Source organism: Malus sylvestris, chromosome 7 (assembly GCF_916048215.2).
Source record: "Malus sylvestris chromosome 7, drMalSylv7.2, whole genome shotgun sequence".
NCBI lineage: Eukaryota > Viridiplantae > Streptophyta > Magnoliopsida > Rosales > Rosaceae > Malus > Malus sylvestris.
The window spans coordinates 6,864,463-6,886,338 of NC_062266.1; the positions used below are offsets into that span (position 1 = coordinate 6,864,463).

At 35.1% G+C, this 21,876-nt stretch overlaps 1 protein-coding gene and 2 long non-coding RNA genes across 16 annotated transcripts; 1 reads left to right on the forward strand and 2 right to left on the reverse strand.

Annotated features, from left to right (window-relative positions):
- Positions 1 to 1,740: 1,740 nt before the first annotated feature.
- Positions 1,741 to 10,046, forward strand: LOC126628297 (uncharacterized). 12 transcript variants are annotated; one of them, XR_007625346.1, is made up of 13 exons: positions 1,741 to 2,109; positions 2,345 to 2,490; positions 2,579 to 2,645; positions 2,759 to 2,861; positions 3,580 to 3,668; positions 3,871 to 3,972; positions 4,333 to 4,985; positions 5,327 to 5,379; positions 6,236 to 6,310; positions 7,697 to 7,806; positions 8,454 to 8,492; positions 8,616 to 8,708; positions 9,760 to 10,046. It is a non-coding gene; the product is annotated as an uncharacterized LOC126628297 (long non-coding RNA). The 12 variants fall into 12 exon arrangements; XR_007625344.1 differs by lacking the exon at positions 9,760 to 10,046 and having other exon boundaries at positions 4,333 to 4,433; positions 4,923 to 4,985; positions 8,616 to 8,810; XR_007625343.1 differs by lacking the exon at positions 9,760 to 10,046 and having other exon boundaries at positions 4,333 to 4,426; positions 4,923 to 4,985; positions 8,616 to 8,810.
- Positions 10,047 to 11,721: 1,675 nt separating this feature from the next.
- LOC126628303 (uncharacterized) lies at positions 11,722 to 15,549 on the reverse strand. Of its 3 annotated transcripts, none has more exons than XR_007625362.1 (4): positions 15,131 to 15,549; positions 14,881 to 15,035; positions 13,324 to 13,932; positions 11,722 to 12,268 (listed from the first exon to the last, which is right to left on the reverse strand). It is a non-coding gene; the product is annotated as an uncharacterized LOC126628303 (long non-coding RNA). The 3 variants fall into 3 exon arrangements; XR_007625360.1 differs by having other exon boundaries at positions 13,324 to 13,955; XR_007625361.1 differs by having other exon boundaries at positions 13,324 to 13,955; positions 14,881 to 15,038.
- Positions 15,550 to 15,573: 24 nt separating this feature from the next.
- Positions 15,574 to 17,104, reverse strand: LOC126628284 (uncharacterized). The gene has a single exon (XM_050297914.1). The coding sequence runs from the start codon at positions 17,023 to 17,025 to the stop codon at positions 15,598 to 15,600; it is 1,428 nt and encodes a 475-aa protein (XP_050153871.1). The 5' UTR covers positions 17,026 to 17,104; the 3' UTR covers positions 15,574 to 15,597.
- Positions 17,105 to 21,876: the final 4,772 nt, after the last annotated feature.

Sequence of the window (21,876 nt, forward strand, 5' to 3'; positions counted from 1 at the left end):
CTAATTTAAGCTTGTTGTATTCTCTTGGTCCAGTTTATTTCGATCAAGTTTCTACCTCTTGGTAACGTCTCTTGGTGTCGAACGTTGTTGGGGTCTCTAAACCTCGTGATGTTTTGCTTCAGTTTCTCTTTATTAGGTGTTTAGCCCTATTTGTTTATTGAAAAAGATACGTGTTTGAATTTAAACAACACCAAACTTGAAAAAAATATGTATGAGAAGCAATGAGAAAAAGAGTAAGAAAAAAATATGGTTTACGAAGGGAACTGTTATTAGCACTCCAAAAATCTCATTTCACTCCTCACAAGTTTATTTTTCTTTATAATTAGAGAAAGTTTGGAGTGAAAAACGAGATTTTTTAGAGTGTCAATAACAATTCTCTTGATTAAAACAATTATAAATCAAATCTCATTTATTAAATTAATCAATATCAACAAGATACCAATCAAATATTGATGACATAGTGATCAAATTTGGACAACATACTGAAAACTGATTTATTCTTGAAGAGAACTGTTATTAGCACTTCAAAAATCTCATTCTGCACTTCTTATAAATATATATTTTTTCTTCTAATTATAAAACGTTTGGAGTGCACTATGAGATTTTTCGAGTGCCACTAACAATTATCTTTATGAGTTGTTAGACATAATCTTATATATAATTAAATTGGGATCAAGGGTGGAGGCACTGGAAAAGGATCCTCGTCGGATCCTTTTCCTGGGGATCCTAGGGCTCTAGTGATCGTGACCGTTCATCGTACATCATGCGGTCAGTTTTCATTAGATACTATTTATATTTAATTTTAAATTTTGAAATAATTTTTGGAACGATGTATGATTACTGAATCTCCAGGAAAATGAGGCACTATAAGGTCACCATAGGCCTATAGGCCTATCCTCACTCTTTCAGCCTCTCTAATTAATGTAGTTATATTTATATATATATAACATAGTATTGTACTTCTTTAGTTTATACTTTGCATAAAATTATTATATTCACCAATGATAAAACAAGAGGACTCTTTTTCTTTTCATACCCAAAAGCACTCCCTAAACTAAATTGTTGAATTTTTCAAGTCGATGGCCCAGACCCTACTCCACCAGCATCGATATTGTCCCCAACTTAATAATTACAACCTGTCCAATTTGTCAAGTTTGGAGTTTTTATCATAAAAGGGCTCGGTGTTAGTTAGAGTAGCGTAACCCTATTTAAATTGTATTTCTCCTTTCCATCTGGCTGATGTGGGATTTAACACACCCTCGCACGTGATACCCCAATTAGTGGGTCACACGTGGGTCCACTCATCGGCAACCACGTGAAGCCAAGTTGGGACTCACTCATCACGCGGGGACAATAGGGACACACCCAATCACATGGCACTACTGGCCTACGTAGAGCCAAGTCGGGACTCACCCATTCTGTAGGCCCCACTCCACCAACATCGATACTGTACCCAACTTGGTAGTTACCACATGCCAAATCCGTTAGGTGTGAGGTTTTATCACAAAATGCCTCAGTGTTAGTTAGAGTGGGTAATCCTAATTAAATTGTTTTCTCCTTTCCCTATGATCGATGTGGGATTCAATATAAAATTTAACATCTTATTTTTTAGACAAATCAAACTCTTAAAATTAAAATCTAAATTCTAATTTACTTTTCTCAAAATATTATTCTACATTACTTTAGTCTAAAACAAGCATTGAATTGGCACTGTTCTTGACTGTTCATTGTACCTGAATTATTTACAAAATTGCCACCGCCTCTTTATTCTTCGTTCGGCGAGGGTTTCGGGGATGGGAGGTCATGCCGCTCTGGGATCGAGATAGAGAGACAGAGGGAGAGGGAGACAGCGAGAGAGAAAGAGGGAGAGGGAGGAGTGGGGATCCTCGATTTTGCACAGTGAAAGAGCGCCCACGCGTCAGTCATCGTGGATTGTTCGACTACATTTCCGTCCGTTTCCATCCCCATTTCTAACCCTCTTTTTCTCTCCCGACTCTCTCTCATTGCCCTGTTCTCTCACGCCCGCTCACCGTCTCACTCCGGGCATACATGAACTCGATGAGAAGCCACCACCTCTTATCTGCAAAGCGAAGAAGAACCCAACAGATTGTATGTTACTCCTCCCCAATAATTTCTGTATGTGTTTTCTTCAATTATTTGTTTCTGGGTATGTTTCTTTCCCGAGAATAAGAAGAAAGAAACAGGAAAAATTACTATTGGGTAGTTAATTTATATTGGAGTGTTATATTTATTCAAGACATCCAGGAGAATTAGGTACTTAATTGATTGATTACTTGAGTGAATTTCTTTGGTTTTTCTGAAAGAATTTGTTTTTTTTTTCCAGGGGTTTTGATGTTTTCTTAAATTTACTTATCAATAGCGATGGAGAATTTAACGCAGATGGGCTCGACAGGTTCGTGAAGGAGGTGAAGCTTACTGAGTGCGGACTCTCCTATGCGGTTGTTGCAGTCATGGGTCCGCAGAGCAGCGGTAAAAGTTTGAAACTTTGTTCGATTTGGTTGAATTTTGAGATTTTTGGTGACTTTGGTTTTGGTGCTTATGGCTTTTGATTTTGCAGGGAAACGCACTTTGTTAAATCATTTGTTTCGGACTAAGTTTAGGGAGATGGATGCTTACAGTGGAAGGTTAGCTTCTGAGTTTGGAATTGATTGTGTAGTCAATTTTGGTTTTTTTTTTGCTTTTGGAATAAGTGCTTTTTTGGGGGAGAGGACTATCTGATTTTGTGGATTTGTTTTAGGAGCCAAACTACAAAGAGTATTTGGATTGCCAAGTGTGTTGGCAGTGAGCCGTGCACAATTGCCATGGATTTGGAGGGGACTGATGGGAGGGAGAGGGGCGAGGTAATCAGATTGATTTTTTTTTTGGGGGTTTGTGGGGTTTTTTTAGAGATTTTTCTGTGAAAGTATTGTTGTTGTATGGTTTTCTTATTGTGGGTTTTGAATGTTTGGTTATAATTTTGGGTATCTGTTTTGGTTTATTGAATCGGTTTTTGTGTAAGTCAAAGTTTTGTGTGGATGATCGTTGGTTCTAAACGAACCGAGCTACATATATGGCTTTGCTTCCCAACTACTGAAAACGTTACCATTCTTCTCTCTCCAAATTCCCTTCTAACTGTCTACACCTTCCCAAACCAAAAACCAATTTTATAAATTTTGATCAGATTTTTCTTCAGATTACAGAGAGAGAAAGGGTTATATATTTATGCTATTTTCAGAGAGAGGATTTGAGGTGGGTGGAGTGATGAGTGTTTAGGATTTTTGATGGGAGGGATGAGAAAAGAGTAAAAACGATCAGGAAAATCGAATTCTTTCTCTAAAATTTCATCAACACTTTGTAAGAACTCCAATTCTTTCTCTCATATTTCATCCGTTTCTGTTAATATTTGTAAATTTTCAGATTATGGGTCGTTCCCAATTTCCATTTTTTCTTTGGGGTTTGTGTTATTTTGATGGAAAAAGGTCGTATTAGCAAATAGATGATATTTCAAAATTACAGTCGTCTGATTCACTTATTTTTGTTCATCTCTAATATTTCTGGATTTTTCTATGTACATTACAGAATTTACTGGCATTTGATAAACGTTGAATGAAGTCCTTCAATGAATCTCTCAAGGCGCTCGAAGCTAATATTCAGTTCGCCAACACTCTGTAAGAACTCCAATTCTTTCTCTACTTACACATTTCCAAAGCACTGTGTAATAAACAGTGGAATTTTGATTCATATTGGAGTAATTGCCCTGCAATTGTTTTTCCAATATGTTTATACACTTACGATACTCCAATCTTTCTCTCTCTCATTTCTTTTCGGTTTTGGAAATCTCTGACTTTCGGTGGTTTTGTTTTCTTGCAGATGTCTATGAATTTTACTGACTTCCTGTGTAATCCTTGCTGCAGAAAGCAATCTCGACGCCGTTGCAGGCGGAGGAACGCCCTCATACGAGCCCCACTGTTGGTAATTTTACTTTTCTGATTTTATATGAATTTGTGGTTTGTTGGATGAGAAAATATGGAAACCTAGAGAAATTTTTTGAATTTAGGGTTGCTATAACATGAATTTAGGCAGCATGGTTTTTGGTTTTTTTTTTTTTTTAAATCGATTGGGGGATTTTCTGGGCGTCAATTTATTTGTTTGCCCTTTGGTTTGTTTTTCATTCTGGGTTCCCTTCTCTCTCATTAGAGAGCACAAAAATTCCAAAGGTAAACATCCAATCCCTTGCTTCGCTTTTCTGTCCATAACTAAAAATCGGTGAAATAAGTGTGGTTCTTGGATCTGCTGTCTGAAACAAAAAAATGTGTCTATTCTCTGTGCCAGCTAATGTATCTGTGATTTGTTTGGAGGACGCTCTTCAACACTCAGGTCCTTTTGGAAAATGGAGAGCACACGACTTAAGGATCTCGGACCCAAGGTAAAGTGTAATAATCTCTGGCTCTCTTTACTGATGTACGGCTGCATGCACTAGATCTGTGAATTTTAATTATGCATGTGCACTCTCTGTGCCAAAAGTTTTTAGATCCGAAGCGGTCTGGATGCTAAGTTAGGAAGGTTAATTTTGTCCTATGGGTTTGGGACGGATTGGGATGGGTCTAGGTGGCTGTCATTCGATGAGGGTTTGGTGAATGAGAGCCATGCCGCCTTTGCACACAGAGAGAGAGAGAGAGAGGGAGTAGTAGGTTGTGTTTTATTCTCTTCACTACACCATTAGTTTGATTGCCTATCCTTGAGTATTTGATTTCGTCTGGAAGATGACTTCTAATTCCTATAATAATGAGATACTCAATCTTCAATCCTGCTTAGTAGCAGCAATCACCACCTGTTTGATGAAAGGTACACGTGAAACAGTTGTTAATATTTGGGAACCAACAGAGCTCCTTATTTTGGGGGTTTGTTTCTGTTTTTTGCAGGAGAATGATTTGGAGCGACTCACAAAGTTAAACTTTGATATCGAAATTAATGAAAACCCATTGGTATGATTTCTTCATCTGAAATTTTTGATTGCCTAATTGGTTGTTTCATCAATTAATTGTGTGCAAACATTTATATGTAATTTTTTACTTCTTCCAATTAAATGGTAAGATCAAATTAAGCTAAAGAACTTTGGGTTTTGTAAATGTTGTGTAATTAAATTATTCATATCATCAATTAATTTTGAGCAAACATTTCTGGGTAGTTGTTAATTTCCCTCAATATTTGATAATAATTAAATTAAAGCTGACAACTTTGTATTTTGTTCATCACCTGTCGTAGATTTTACTTGGCAGAGAAAATGTAGTTTCGTTGATATTATTCATGTTTTGTTTTCTTTCAGATCGCATTGTAATGGGTCTCTTTGGAAAAACAGTTCTTAAGACCAATTGTGAGGTTTGTTCTTATATGGTACATGAGTGTTTTTATAATTCTTTTGCACAATTGTTAGTAATTGTAGTTGTGATTGGTGTTGTCCTACATGTTTGGCCTGAAGAAAATGAGACACTACTTTTGATAAACCATATTGAGAGTGAAGGAAACTCCTTTTGACCTGGTCATGTTGGAGTACATTTTTACTAACTTGGTACACTGGAAATTCATGGACTCTTTTACTTGCCCCTTTTGTATATGTATTGGCTCAATTTTCTCTTGCTTGGTTTTGCTCCTCGCCTTGCTCTTAACAAGATCCAGTTGTTGAGGTTCGCAAACAAAAACCTTCTTTGCAAATGGATTTCCTTGCTTTCACCGATTATTTGTCTTTCATGCATGTTGGGTTTTTTTTTTTTATATTAATTTTTGTCATTTGATTTTTGTTCTTCGTTTTACTTGGATTTTGAGATTTTGTTTCTGTTCTATTTAGGTTTTTTTTGTCCTTCTGCTGAAATTACATTTGGTTAAATTGTGTCAATTTCTTTTTGTATGTGTAGAAAATATTAGCGTTGTTTTTGTGGCTATTATATGATTGCCTGACAAATAGTGCCTTTAGCACTACCTTCTCTCTCACTGAGCCCTAGCACTACTTTTTGTGTGTGTAGAAAATTTTAGCGTTGTTTATTGTTTTGTTTTCCGTTTGCTTTGTTAGAACCATCATTCGAATTTTTGGGTTTTGCTGTGCTCATTTCTGTGCTTCTTTAAAATCTTATGGTGTTTGCTTCTCATTCCTCTGTTGGTTGATTTTTTTTCCCATTTCATGGTTCCTTATGTATTCCTTGGTTCTCTCTAATTTTTGGCTGTGGGATGATGCTTGCAGGTGAACTATGTGCATGGTTTTTTTTGGACGAGTTAGGAAGATCCACCTGAAAACAGCATACAAGATAGAGAATTGGTATGCTGCTTTGTCTTTCTGTTGGATTTTGATGTTTATGTTCTGCTACTAAGAGGATTTTATAGTGTTCTAAATCTGTTTTGTAAATGTGCTTAAAGATTGGACATGTTCTTGAATATTAGCCATGTTGTTTGAATTGGATATGTGATTGAATATTAGGTATTTAGTTTGAATTGATTTGGATATGTGGTTTATTGAACTGGAATTTGGATGTGTGCTGATATGAATTGGATATGTTGAATTAGAGATGTGCTACTTTTAATTAGATAGGTTGAAAAATGACAAGCCATGGTATATTGACTGTTTTTTTTTTTTTTTTTTTTTGCCCCAAATTTACATAAGTCCCAAAGGTTGAATGTCGTTGCAATTTGGATGATCAGCCAAAACTTTAGAAGAAAAAAATTAGAAAACATGACTCAGGAGAGAAATAACAAGTCCATCATGTATTAGAAAATCAGTTTTGCCCAGTGATCGAAATCATTACAGGATTAAAAACTAGAATCTGACTTTAGAAGAACTTCCATTCTCTTCTAATAGCAGCTTCATATATTTAGTCTAATGTTTTTGTTGTACATTTTTAACAACCGAATCTAAAATCCCTCTGTACTTTAAAGTCCCTCCTCTAGACATCACATTAGAGAATTATAACTATTCAACATTCTTGGTGCATCGGCATATTAATGATTGTATCACGGTATTTTAGCCAAGTTCCTTGAATTATTGAAGAGTTAATGCTTTCCAAATGTTTTACTTTGATTCACATTTTCCATGGTACAAGTTTACATGATTGCAAGCTGATAGAAAGAGATAGATGTACGGAGAAGTGGGAATTGGGGAGAGAGACAGTGAGCAACGGGTGCGGTTGCGTTTTAAAGATTTGTTTGAAATTGTTTCTCCAGCTTTTTTTTTTTTTTTGGTGAATTTTCTCGAGTTCTTTCTATTTGTTTGGAATTGTTTCATTTTTACTGAGATTCTTTTGGTCCCCTGCCACTAAACTCTGATTTCTGCTATTAATTGCTGCTGAAATGTGACTTTTGATATTAATTTTGTAAACTAATTAAGATGCTTAATGTTCCCTTAATTGTGATTAAGACAGGGCATGTGAGATATTTTTCGTGTCAAAATTCATGTTGGTAGTGTTGATTTTGCTATTTCAGCAAAAGATTTTTATAATTGTTCATACAACATCAAATATCTGCCACTTCAAGTCTCTATGTGTGTTGTTTACTCTAGACTTTGGACATCAATTTGGTTATGTTTTCTTGATGGTTTGATGCGTTTTGTGTTGTGTTTTTCGGTCAATTGAGTCAGTTCATATGATTAATTCCCATGGTTTCCATGTCATATTGGTTGAATTTGTTTTAACTATATTTCTTTTTGGTGCAGCCATATCCTCATATAAACAAGTGGAAGGTTTACAAGACATTAACCAATTAGTTGGGCTATTAGTTCCTTTACTTTGTGGTGTCCCTGGTGTGAGTGAAAAAAATGTTCAGGTACTTTATAGTTGGGAAGATTTAACGATGCTTTTTCTATGTACTTTATTATGTTTTGATAAACGAAGGTTCAGCAACAAGTTACTGAAATTATCACTTATACATATAGCCTCCACCACAAAGTAATTTACTAAGAAATGTGTAGTACTTTGTCTTCTGGGTTTGTGTTCTCTAATTTAGATTAGACGTTAGGGCTTTGAGCTTGGTAAGGTTTCTTTTCTTGATGGACCTCATTTTTTTATTTATTGTTTTTCTTTTTGGAGTTTTTGATTTACAGATAAATTCTACATTTAAATTCTCTTTTTGTGATCCTGCAGATTTTACCTCTCTGTTTCAATCTCAACCACTAACCGCTACAATTTTGTATTAGGTTTTATTTTTAGACCATTGTTTAGGTGTAGATAATTGTTAAATGCTTTGTACCTTTCCATTTTGTCTGCTATAGATGTTCTAAAAGATACACATACCCCTCCATGGAGAATCAAGTTCATTATTTTACATTATATATCATTTTTGTAATGTAAGAAACCACAACCAGCTAAAAGTTTTAGTGAAGTTGTATTTTAAAGTCAGGTTGGTAGGACAAGTTGCTATATATATACTTTTAAAAAGTTTTCAACTTCGAATTTTGTGATGTGTGATTGCAGAGCAAGGAGAATGTGACCCCGATAAGCTCCAAGCTCACGGTAAAATTTTCTTTTTGTTCAGGGTTATGAGAATTCTTACAAAAAGAACTAGAACAACTTAGATTTTAATTTTCGGTTTAAAGTTGTTTTTAATTTGGTCCGCCATGTTATGTTTGTTAATAGGAACCCAGAAGAGTCGTGAATTCAGTTTCCAAACTCTGACTGAGAATGGAACTTGGTGCTATTAAGCTATCGTCCTTAGCCCTCAGAATTCAGGTAGCCACATGACTTTTACACTGCTGCTTTCGTTTTATGTACTAATTATTGTTCTGTGAATTGTATTCTTCAGTTAAATAATGATTCATCCTCCTTTTCCCATCTCCTTGGTTTTTCAGATTTTTCTGTTTGCGTATTATAATTGTTTAGGGTTTTGGTTACTGTGCACTTATCAGTTAAGTCAATTCTCATGTGATTTGTGCATCCACATTCCTTACAATTTCCATCTCAGTATATGCAATCTTTTGCTGATCAATTCAATTCTCATCTTGAAGCTCTTCCTTCCAATTATGCAATCTTTTGCCCTCTTTGCATCTCAGTCTACAATGGAACCATTCTTCACTGCATGTATTAATAATTTATAATACATGAACATATTATAGTAACTAAGTTTAATCCCTGATTTTATTATTTAACTTTTTACCAATCCTGGTAGATTTACAAAGCATATGAGAGAATTCGTATGAAATTTGCACCGGTGGCTGACGAAAAATCAACAAGCTAAATTACTCATTTAACCATTTACATGCATTTGATCACAGATATTGAGAGACCTTAGAGTTAATCATCTGTAACAATAAATGTTAATTATTCAAGTTTGATTTCTTGGCAATGGCATCCTTCGTTAACCTCTACAACTACGTCTCTCTTCACTTTCCCAGTTCCTTCGGTCTCTCTTTCTCTTTCTAATCTCTACTGAGTTTCTTTCAATCTGTCAATTTATATAATTTATTCTTTGATGTGATATTTGGTGCGTTTGATTTGATTTTGTGAATATCTTCCTGACTTTTCCGCTTTGGATTCAAATAATAGTTCAATAGTTATATGCATAACGGAATACTGATTTGCAAACAAGGCAATTCAAAGCTTGAAAATTTGTATATTATGCTAAGCTGATTACCTTTTTTCCCCTCTTTTTCGACTTTGAGCAATTGCAGTATTTTAGCCAACTTGCTAAAATTTTTGTTTATCGTTAAACGAATTCTGTATGAATTTACTTGGAAATGTTATATGAATTTGGTATAAACTTGAATATAACTTTTATCTGCAGGTTGATTTGATTATAAAAATGTAAAACAAAATTCGTCCATAATTTACAAATTTGTATTCGATTTTTGATGTTTTTCCTGTGTAAGGCATATGTTGCACAAGTGAGGTATGTAGACTGTAGGGCATATATTTTTCCGTCTTAACTGCAAGGGCAAAATATGTGTAAACTGCAGGTTGCTTCTGTTTCTTCAGTTTCATATGGAAACAAACCTGCTTATTTTTTCCTTTGAACAATTGTGGTTACAAAATTAGCTACTTGAACAAGTCCACAACACTTTCTATTTTTAATTACCTGTTGAAATGGTTGTCTACACTGCATGACACATATTATATGTGTCAACTAAATGTTTCTTCTGTTTCTAAAGGAAAGAAACATAATTTTTTTGGAAACCATCTCTTTTTAATCAAAGACGTTCAGTTTCTTCCCACACATTATACAATGTGTTTATATGCCAACTCACTTAAATGTATATAAAAGCAAAAATGCCTATCTTATCGATCTCATTCCCTTATGTATCCCTTTGTTTGTTTATAATTGTGTTAAATTTATTCAACTTAAATGTGTTTTATTCATCCGATTACGCCTGAAACAACTGGTTCCCGTGGCAACGCACGGGCTTAATTTCTAGTTAAATCTAAAGTCTAGTTTCGTTGTATCAAAAAATATTCTTTAACATTACCAACCAAAGAATAATAAAGTTTGAGCTTTTCCTTCTCCTCTATTTGAAATTTCATATATTTTGTCTTCTAAATTCTTAACCCATAACAATATTAAAGTTTGTAAACATCTGTGTTGTTTAACATTTTACTAAATTTCTAAAATTTCATATATTTGTTTTCCGAATTCCTAACCTATCCTATATTGACTTGGGGTGATGCTAAGAGACCATCTACTTGAGTCATATTTTAAGACCACATGATGATAGAGCGGTTAATAGTTGGAATACTTCTTTAAATCATTAAAGAAAGAATCCATGCAATGTCAACCGCCACATTATGTGATCTCCAAAGTGTGGTATTCCTAACAGTTTTCATTGACTTGATATTGAAAGGTTAATTTCTCTTAATCCTTTTTATTTTTATTTTATTAATTACTCTTTATATTGACTTGATATTGGAAGGTTAATTTCAACCTGGAAAAAAAGCATCTAGTGCCAAAAAAAAAAAATTTAATTAGCTCACAACTCCAAGCATGTTTTATATTCTCTTGTAAATAGTATCTAATTAATTTTTTTTTTAAATATTTATGTGAGGCTCCTCCTCACGTAAAATCCTAGCTTCGCCACTGATGGGATAACTAGGGGTTGTGGTCAATATATGGTGGACTACATTCTGAACTTAATGAAGTTAACATGTAAATTTTTATTTTTTCACCAAAAGCCGTATGGGCTTTAGCTCATGGTAGTCTTTAACTCTGCCAGTGGAAGTGAATTGCCAATTCACTCTTACAAGAAAATGTTGTACTTAGAATTAAGGAAATATTTTTGTTCACCACTCTCAAATTGTGGTAACGCTCAACAACTTACTTATTATTGCTAAATGAGTTTAAATTCTGAGATTTACGTAGTTAAAAATATAACACATGTGTGATTGTATAAATCTTAATAAATTATGTTTAAGATTCTTTTCGTGTTCTTGTAGATCATTTCCTAGCAGACTTCTTGAAAGTAAGAAACTAAACCAATTACGTTTTCAATAAATAAAGGCACAAGGTTAAGGAAACAATGCAACACAAAATTCCTCAAGCCTCTCTTTTCTCTCTCCCCAGCCGAACCTCTCTCTCCTTCTGTTAAATTTACGACACAACAAAAAAGAAATTAATTTATTTTAATAACCATTATTTGGTCCCTTTTTTTATTTGAATAGACGATAGCATTAGTGGCGTTAGATTACAGAGCTAACGAGTTTTGAACCCACGCCGAAATGCAAGGTCAACTCCTTTCTAACAAGTCCAGAAACTTAATTAATGAAACAAGGGGCAATTTTTCCCTTGAGAATAGAAGGCTGCTAGCTACCATTCTCCACTAAATGGGATTTTAACGTTCAATTTACATGCACACGAACCACTATTACATAACCAGAACAAAATGCACCGAGTTTCAAACTGACAAATTAAGTAGATGCACGCACACGTAGTCCATACATGCTAGTTGAATATCTTCAAGGTCGCTCACGGGCATCTCTGTGGACACAGAAAAGGCTTGGGAGGCATTTGTAAGAATTTGACACCTCCTTCAAGCATCTCTATGATTTTCTTCATCGGTGGACGGACGATAACTTGGCTTCATTTGTATACACCATAAGGCCGTTATAAGCATTTTTTTAGTATCTGCGGTTCCTCCCCTGTAACGTCGCCCATCTCCGAGTCCCTTCCCCCATCATATTGATCATAAACCCACGATTGAAGTGCGGGAAGCATGGCCCGGCCATCCATTTCCCATACAGGATCAAAGATTGCAAAGAGAGACATGAGACTGTTCTTCAGCTGCCAAATATTCCAGTCAAATTTTCTGTCAAAAGCATAGATAAGCATCAGAAACTCAGACTATATGACCCAGATAATTGCCGGCTGGTGAAGGTTTTGGAAATCCAAAACATGTCATCCTCTCCCTTCTACACATTCATGCAGTTGATTCATATTATTACGTTGGGATGCTACGGTCTTGTTTGAAGATGTATCATCTTTTATCAGTCCCATTTTATTTTTATAATCCCGAGACTATTACGGAGTACTGGAATAAACCAAACTGTAAAAATGAGATGCAGAGGGCAACAGGTCTAGATTGAAGAACAATAGCACCAACAATGAAATTGAATGTGCACTTGACAGTCTTGAAGGAACCAAGCATGAGTAAGTGGATAACGTGTATTTATTTCTTTTCCTCAAGTTTTTACAGATTCTTAATTTTCCATTACGTAACATTTTTCGTTTTCTATAATTAGTTTCTCTTTTTAAATTAAAGATAGAGGGAAAATGTATGGAAATAAGGGAGGAGGGAGGGTAGAGGAAGGAAGGGAGGAGGGAGGGTAGAGGAAGGAAATCAGAGAAATTAAGGGATTGTGTAAAGTAAAACTTAAAAATTAAAACTACTTTTAATTGTTCATGGCTCGCTCAATAGCAGTTTCATTTTTTGTGCTAGATGTTAGATGTGGATGGGAAATATATGAGAGCGGGGACGATGGAAACAAGGAGAATATATGAAAACAAAAACCTAAAATTGTTTTTTAATTTTTTAATTTTAATTTTTCATTTTGTGAGTCATGATCCCATGTATATTTTCTTATAAATTCCTTCAGCTATCTGTCCTTCGTTCTCTTTTCTTGCTCGTTCCTCCACTTACTTTCCTTCTATATAAGACATTGAAAATTAAGAACTAAAAATGACATCATACCGAAGGAAGTCTTTTTGTTTTTACTATTCATTATCAAAAGAAAAAAAATTGAAAACTAAAAGGTTATCAAACGGTCAGACATATTACACATATGAATATTTAGTAGTCTGATTCTGTCATTATAATTTACACATAGAACAACAAAAGTAGTGGTTACAGGTGAGTCGCCATACCTGGTTTTTCAATTTTTTTCATGTGTAGACGACAACACTGAGGATATAACATATGAGCTTGGTGTTTCTTTGCAGGTGCATCTTTCGGAATGTTCGTCCTCTTGCTACTGGTCATTGCAGTCTATCGTGTCTATAGCTATGCTAGACCATAACTTCACTCCAAAACTTTCGGATTTTGGTTTGGCCAATTGTGCTCCAAGGATCAAAGAATAGTGTCAATGGCTACAGCTAGAGGGACCAAGGGCTACATTGCACCAGAAGTGTTCTCTAGGAACTTAGGAAATGTTTCATATAAGTTAGATGTCTATAGTTTTGGGATGCTTTTGATGGTACAAGGTAAAAGGATATTGGTGCAACCATGGAGAACACTGACGAGACTTACTGCCCAGAGATACTCTATAATCTTCTTGAAGATGGAGAAGACCCAAGAGTCCATACTGGGGAAGGAGATGGTAAAATTCGAAAGAAACTTGCAACACAGGGCACTGGTGCATCCAATGGCACCCAGTGGATCGCCCTTCCATGAAACTGGCGATTTGTAGATGTTTGAAGGAGGAGAAAACTTAACCTTGCCTCCTAAGCCTTTTGCTTCTGCAGGAATCAGCGCAACTGTGCCATCAAGAAATTTGAATCTACAGTTAGAAACAATTGTTGATTTAGATAGTAATGAGTAATCAGACATTAAAACAAGAGTCCACGTCAGCAATGATCCAAAAGGTCAATCATCCAACATAATGTAGCAACATAGGATTGTCAAGTAAGAGAACATTTCTTGTACGATGGATGTATATGTGTAATTGTTGAATAAAAATAATATGGATATGAATTTATGTCAACATGATGCTAGAATTGTGTAGCTCGACAGAAGACGTAAATGTGGATGGACAAAATTCCACCTCTCAGGAAAGTACCGCAATGTCAGCTTTTTATTCAAATCTTGACCTATATATGCATTCTAATAGTACAAACAAAACTTTACAATGTTAGCTTCTAATAGTATAAACAAAAAATTCTCCAAAGGCACCATAAGAGAGAGGCCTCCCTGAACTGATGAAGCAAAAACTTTGCCTTACAAATTAAAACCTATCAATCAATAAATACAAGTTAAATAGTTCTTTTCTTCTCCTTTTTTTTCTTTTCTTTTTTGGTCAAACAAGTTGTTCAGGCTACTGTTAAATTGTAACATTTCACCAAAAGAATTAAGACATTCAACTTCACTGTACCATCAAATTTGCACATTGAAAAAGAAGTGGTCCTCATTACCAAAATTGCATATTATATCAATGTCACTAATTCTTTTGATTTTACCTCGCAAACAAGTGTCATACATGAACAAACAAACTTCCTTTTTTTTCCCAAGTCATGCACACACAAACTTATGATTAGCAAATTGCATGCTGGAGTTTAAATATTTCCTCTTTAGTTCTTTACTCTCTCTCTCACATTTCTGTCCTTGAGTGCTCTTAAAATATTAGAAACAAGATTATCAACATCCATTTTATAACCTAACAGTTAGACCATGACCAAAAATGAAAGAGAAAAAACGGCATTTGTTACCTTGGGGATACTAAGATAAGGCAAAAAACAAGTCCACTCATTGACAATGTTGTCCTTAATCCCGCCCAACTCTTTGCCATGACCACCTTTACATACAATCCTTGCTGCACCTCATCACTGCTTTAATCTTCACCCGTTTTACCAAACGGAAGAGACTGCTACATAATAAACATAAGTATTTCAATCGGGCATCTGTAATGCAGCAGAGAGCAAGTCCGCCTTCAAGAGAACAATAAATTATAATTATTACCTTCTTTTTCCCTCAACGGCAACATATAAGTGTTACTTGAACCACGCAAGTTGAGTTTTTTCCTTTTACCTCATACCAATAAAGGAGCATAAACCTTTTCAAACTACTACCCATGCCTCCATTTCTTCTCAAGAGAACAGTCAAAGAGCTAGTTTTCCAAGCCCACCGTTGATGAATGTTTTCACTCAGAATACGAGGGTGGAAAACCAACAATTAAATTGCTCCATATCTGGAGATCTTAACCTAAGAAAACGAATACTGGTCAAATTATGAAGAAAGTGTCGTCTTTACAGTCTCACCTTCGCTCCTTCAATCCATCCGTAAGTGGAATGATTTAACAGTATTGGGCCCCAAGGGATTGTTTCATCGGCATCTCCTTCTTATCCATTTCCTCTTTCCACAACCAAACCCCCACCATTCAAACCCCACCCCAAAACCCCCCTTCTACCAAACAGCAGAGTTAGATCTCAGATCTTCTTTATGGAATTCAAGTATGCTCCTGATATAACCATTCTTAGTTTGTTAAGGAAAGAGTTCTCACAATCACTAGTAGCAGATGTAACAGGCGAAAGAACAGCAATAAGAATAAAATTTTCCCCATTTCCGACGTCTATTTCATACAACTCAAGAAAAACTTCTCTAAACTCGCGTATCATTGTTGTGTAAAATGACCGATTTGGAGGAATAACATTTATAGCAAAGATGCCATTATCACAAAGAACTGATTTGGCAGCCAAAAGCACATGCTTCCTAACAAACTCAAATGGCGGAGCAATTAAACTGCCCCAAGCTTCACTTGAATCCAAATCAACTAGCACTGCATCAAATTTAGTATCAACGGCATTGCCATCACCCACGTCACAAGACTCACTACCATCCTCTACCTCATCTGCAAAAATAGAACCGGCATTCTGTCCACTAACACGGAAAGCAAGTTTCTCTATAAACTTTATTGCATCTCCAACGTGAACATTGATATGCTCACCATTTTCTAGTCCGAAATACTTCCTAGCAACCCTTAGAACCCCCTCATCCGCCTCCACACCCACAACCTGAAAACTCAAATGGGTACTTAAAAATCCAAGCAAAGCTCCACCGCCAACTCCTAAACACAAAGCTTGGGGCCTACACCCACTTCGAATCTGTTCCTCGATACAAGAAGCAACAAGACTCAGACTTGCCACCATAGGAACCAAATAAGGGTGCACTAAAACACTATTATCCAGCCTAAACTCTATTTCTCCAAATTCCACACAATCAAAACCAAAACCCATCTTTGGAACAAGGCGTACCTCCGTTTGAACCAAATTGGGCATTCTCTTAAACCTCAAACGCCTCCTGAACTCCCTCTTCGAAACCTCGCCGGCGCCACTCTCAATCTCCACATCCTCCACCACCATTTCCCCAACCAGAGACCCAACACACCTCTCCAAAACCACACTAGAAACCACATTATCTTCATAACACAAAATGGGTATCTCAGGAATGCCAAATTTGAAGCAACACTTTGGAGATAAAGCAAGCAAAAGAGGTTTCAATTTCTCACTCACCCCGAGTTCCTCATTACACGACGTGCCGTTTTTATCCGGACGGTGGTAGATTGGCGGTGAATGGTGAGCGTCTACGGATCGGTCGCTGCCGATGAGGATTAGGCGGGAGATCCCAGGCGAGCTGAGAAGGAGCTGGAGGTGGCCCGACTCGGTGGAGAATATCCAGTCGGACTCGCGGTGGATGGGGACGAGCATGGCGGCGACTCGGGGTGAGTCAGTGAGTTGAAGAGGTGAGTCGAGGACGGCGACGCGGAGGAGTGAGGAGGAGTTGGAGGGGTTTGGGAAAGTGAAGGTAATGAAACGAGATGGGGTTATGGTTTCGAATGTGTTCTTCTCCAGAGCCATTTCGAATGTGAACAGTTTGGAAAATTTGGGGAATTATGAATTTGACAAACCTCGGGGCTCGAGTATTTTTCATTACTCTATATAGTTTCCTTTTCTGTTTTATGAATTTTAATAGGACTTTTTTTTTTTTTTTTTAAATTTTATAAATTTGGTTTTGATTCAAGATTCGAAAGATCTTTCGCTTATATGTAAATATTAATTGACAGCAATTCTCAATGTTAAATAACTACTTGTTAGAAAACAAATATTTATATTACGAGGTTGTATTATAGAGTGGACCGAAACAAATATTCAACAATATACACACTAATTGATCAATTTTGAGCATTTTTGTAGATTATATGATTGGAAAGCAAGAGCATTACATAAACAATTAAAATTATTACGAAATTTTGCTGGGAAATACTTGCTAATAAGCGATAAGAAGAATGTTAGGCACCTTCCCTACTTGTATTCTCTAACTTGTCTTTCCCAAACAATGGATGACATATGGGTATTGTGTTTAAAATTTCTTTCTACTCATTTCTACTAGTATCATGAACTAAATCTCATATATCAACCAAATTATTAATGATATCCATCGAAGTACATTTGTCAAATATTCGCAATTCTACTTAAACGGTTTGGGAGAGGCAAAGTAAACAAAAACTTCGAACTACAAGAACTTAAAACTAGAAAGATACAAAATTACACAAAAATAAAAAGGAGAATCTTTAGAAAATTAAACTTGCATAAAAAATAATATTAATAATTAGATTTGTGGTGAATAATATCAATGATTTGGTTGATATATAGGATTTAATTAGAAGTAATGGTGGAAAGAAAAGAAAGAAATTTTAATACAATTAATACATAGATTTAGGTGTAATGATTGTCCACATGTATTCATTGAGTGAGAAAAAAAGTTGGAAAAGGCGTGTAAAAGGTATTTAACATTTTTCTTATTATAATAGTATAAATATAATATGAGAGTGGTATTACTAATTATCTTAGGGTGTGGTTGTTTGTCATCACTAACTTTCACTGGACTATATTAGATTACATATTAGTTTAGGCACGTGTTTATGACAAGCAAGACTAAGTTTGATGGGATAAAAGAGGGCTTGCCTCAATCCCTCACTAGGAGGTCTTACCAAGACCTCCCAAAAAGCATCGTACTGCTAAATTTGTCTGCTTTGCTTCGCCTCGAACTTGTCTTGTTTGCTTGGCACCGTCGAGATCCAAATCCCCAAAAGACGAGATCTTCGTGAACCCAATGGTGGATGTAGAACATGACAAGGAGGAGCGTAAAGAGGCTTAAGAGCCACCTAGTGCGCTTGAAGGAATACAGGAGGCCAAGAATGCCAACGATTTCCCATCAAAATCATTCCTTCGTCCATATAACCGCCAGAAGAGCGCCAATGTAGTAATACGACGTTGGAAGGAAAATCGTTATGTCAAAAGCACTACGAACAAATCAGAAACAATGCTATGAATAAGAAAACCAAGACGAGAAAATCATATGGAAACAACGTTTCCGATAATCTCAAGAAGAATCTTGATCCAAAGAGGTGCAATATCCAATTTTTTATTTCTTCTTAAATATTCTATATTTTATTGGAATCAGCGGGTTAAGGATTTTAGATATTGTGTTTTGCAGGAAAGATTTGGCAAAAAATGAGAAAAAAAGAGAAATGAGAGGTAGAGAATAGGACAGAGAAAAGGAGAAAGATAAAGATGAGTATTTCCAGAGGAGTAAAACGTAGCAATGGTCTTTCAAATTTAATCAAATTGGAGCAATGATCCCTTAACTAAAAATCCATTACCATTGGTCCCTCAACTTATCAAAATGTGTAGCTGTAGTCATTTTCATAAATTTCGTCAAAATTTTGTTAAAATAAGTTATGTTGGAATAACCATTTATATAATTAGGGTCCCTCAACTCATCAAAGTGTGTAATTATGGTCATTTTCGTTAATTATGTCAAATTTTTTGTCAAAACGAGTTATGTTGGAATGACCATTGCTACAATTGGGTTAAAGTTAAGGAACCATTTCTCCAGTTGAATTAAAGCTGAGGGACTAATGGTAATGAATTTTTAGTTGAGGGACCATAGCTGCACGTTTTGATGAGTTGAGAGACCAATGGTAATAAGTTTTTAGTTAAGGGACCTTTGCTCTAATTGAGTTAAAGTTAAAAAACCATAGCTACAATTTACTCTTTCCAGATAGTAAAAGAGTTTTTTAGAAAAATGAAAAGAAAGATTTAATAATAAAATATTATTATATAAATAAAATAATAAAATATTAAGATTGGTTAATTATTCTACTTCTGGTACAACATCAAATATTTTATTAAGTTAGTCCAACTTAATCTATTCTAAATCAATCCAATTTAATCTCATAAACTAATCTAATTTGAGATAATCCATGCAATAACGCACCTTTAACGAGAGTATGATGGGAGACATTTTTTAATCTGTTAGAAATACAGTCTGATACACCAAATGTATAATATAATTGTATAAAAAAATTATTCAAATTTTTAATCAATTATATTATTAGACTTGATTGGATGACGCTAGCTGTCACCGAGTAAAGTTTCCAATGATGGAGGTAAGGGCAAAAGGCGGCAAAAATTTCGAAGGCAACTTCCGCTAAATCTACGGATATCGCAATTTCCAAGTTTCAACACAACTATGTATCTCTCTGCGCTTCGTCTCCAATAAACGCAGCAGGTATCTCTCTCTCTCTCTCTCTATCAATACCCTGATCTCTGCATTTCTTCTTATTTTCTGTTTGGTTGCCGAGAAAACAGAAGGACAATTTAAAGGAGAAGAATTATGATGGCCGCGTTAATCGTATTATCGGTGGTTCTGTGTTTTAATGTATTGAATCCAACATTGATGAATTAATTATTTGTTAAATAACAGGAAGGATTTACAATTGAAATTCATCTTACAAGTACCTTAAATCATATATTTTTCTTCCTTCGTAGATCCTCCGAATTGCTCCACTAGCTTCGATGTGTATAAGAGGGCATTTTCTAGAAAGTGGTTTATAATTTTCATTTAAGTACTGCATTCTGATATTATTACCTTGTCTTGGATTTTTTGTTTTGTTCTCTGAATTATGTTTGTATTATTTTCCAAGAAGGTTTTTTTTTTTTTTTTAATCTTATTTTGTAGTGCTATACCGTCGTATTTGCGTTCCTTTTATGTATTTGTGCTTAAATGTTGTTGTTGTTGAAACTTATAAGTAATTGCTGCAATCGCAAAGGTTATGAGGTTCATGCTTAAAGGATGGTGGGAAATTAAGCTTGATATAATTGAAATTATGAAGCGGCAATAAATGGTTGTCATCTTAAACAAGATTTGCTTCTTGCTCGATGAATTGAGGTTGGTAAAACAAATCTAGACAGTAAACATTTGAAACTGTCTAATGTCTACCCAAGTGATCATAAAAAAGGAGTATTTTTCTAAGTAAATAATTGGATATAATGGCCCAAATGGGAGAATAAAGAAAAATTGTCTTAATATTTATGATGGGATTTATGATCATCCCTGGTATGCTTGTCTGTGTATTATGGTTATTTGAAGGATAATTCTGTATGCGGTGAGAATGGTTTGTACACTTTTTTCCCCGTAATGTCAGAAATTGTTCTTGAAATTTATGATTGACAGAAGTTTTCATAGTACAAGGAAAGTGAACTTAGAGGAGATGTACAGTCCAACTCATATCATATATGTTTGTAGTTTATGGAGTATTATCATTTTTAGAGAATATTTACTATTGGAAACATATGGGTTCTTATAGATTTCCTTGCTATATTTATCTCTCTTGTAGGATTTCATATATTTATTTAGGTTCCTATGGAGATTCCTGTGGAGTTAGCTTAATGCGAATGCCTCTAACTTATGTCTGGGCAAGATATATTTATCAACGATTTAAAAGTTGAGCATTAGTGTTGGGAGAAAATGATGAAAATCTTAACTTAGAGTTTCACATTATTCCAGCGTACATTTCTTTATTTCCCATTACGTTGTTTGAAGTATTTTGTTTGTGCAGACGTTTTTAACTTCTGTTTTTTCTTGGTTTCTTATTGCTTATTCCATTGTTGGAGTAGTTTCTACTTCCTGTAACTTTCATGCTGTGGTTTAGAGTTAAAAATTCTTGCCTATGAGTTTGGTACGTGTCTCAACTAATTGGAAGTACATTTTGATAAAATTGCAGTCATCTCATATGACGAGTCAAATGCAAAAGCTCCTATTATAAGCTGGGCATATTGATTTGAAGTTTGTCACATGATGTAAAGAACCAGAGGATTTAATATTATCGCAACTATATGTTTGTTGCAGTGATATATACAAGTAATAAAACCTTACTTTAGTATTGAAACTCTAATATAAATCTGCTCTCTATCCAGCGTCATTGTTTATGTGGTTTGCATACTGTTGTTCTCTGTGTAAGTGCGGTATTCTTTTTTTTTTTTTTTTTTTTTTTTTTTTTTTTTTTTTGTGGGGTGCATTTACTTGGTTTCAGTCCATGGTAGTATCCTATGAAGTAGATGTTGTGGTTTACATTTTGATTAAGTTAATTTCTTTCAAGTTGGTTACATAAGGAATTTACTTTTGGTTTCTAGAAATTGCAATGACTTAAGGATACTTCTTGGAGGCAGGTTTTTATTTAAGGTATATTAGCTTCGACAGAAGTACTGTGGGTGGTTTCATCTCCAGATGCTCTATTGTAGCAATAGAAGCTTGAAAGGATTTTTTGATCATCAGAACTCTATATTGCAGGTAAATGCATTGACAATTTGTAATTGCCCGTCTTCATAACACTGGCATAGTTGCAGCTAACTTCATGAATATTA

Excerpts from the sequence above, each read along its gene's own strand:
- LOC126628284 (XM_050297914.1), bottom strand. The coding sequence starts at position 17,025 with ATGGCTCTGGAGAAGAACACATTCGAAACCATAACCCCATCTCGTTTC.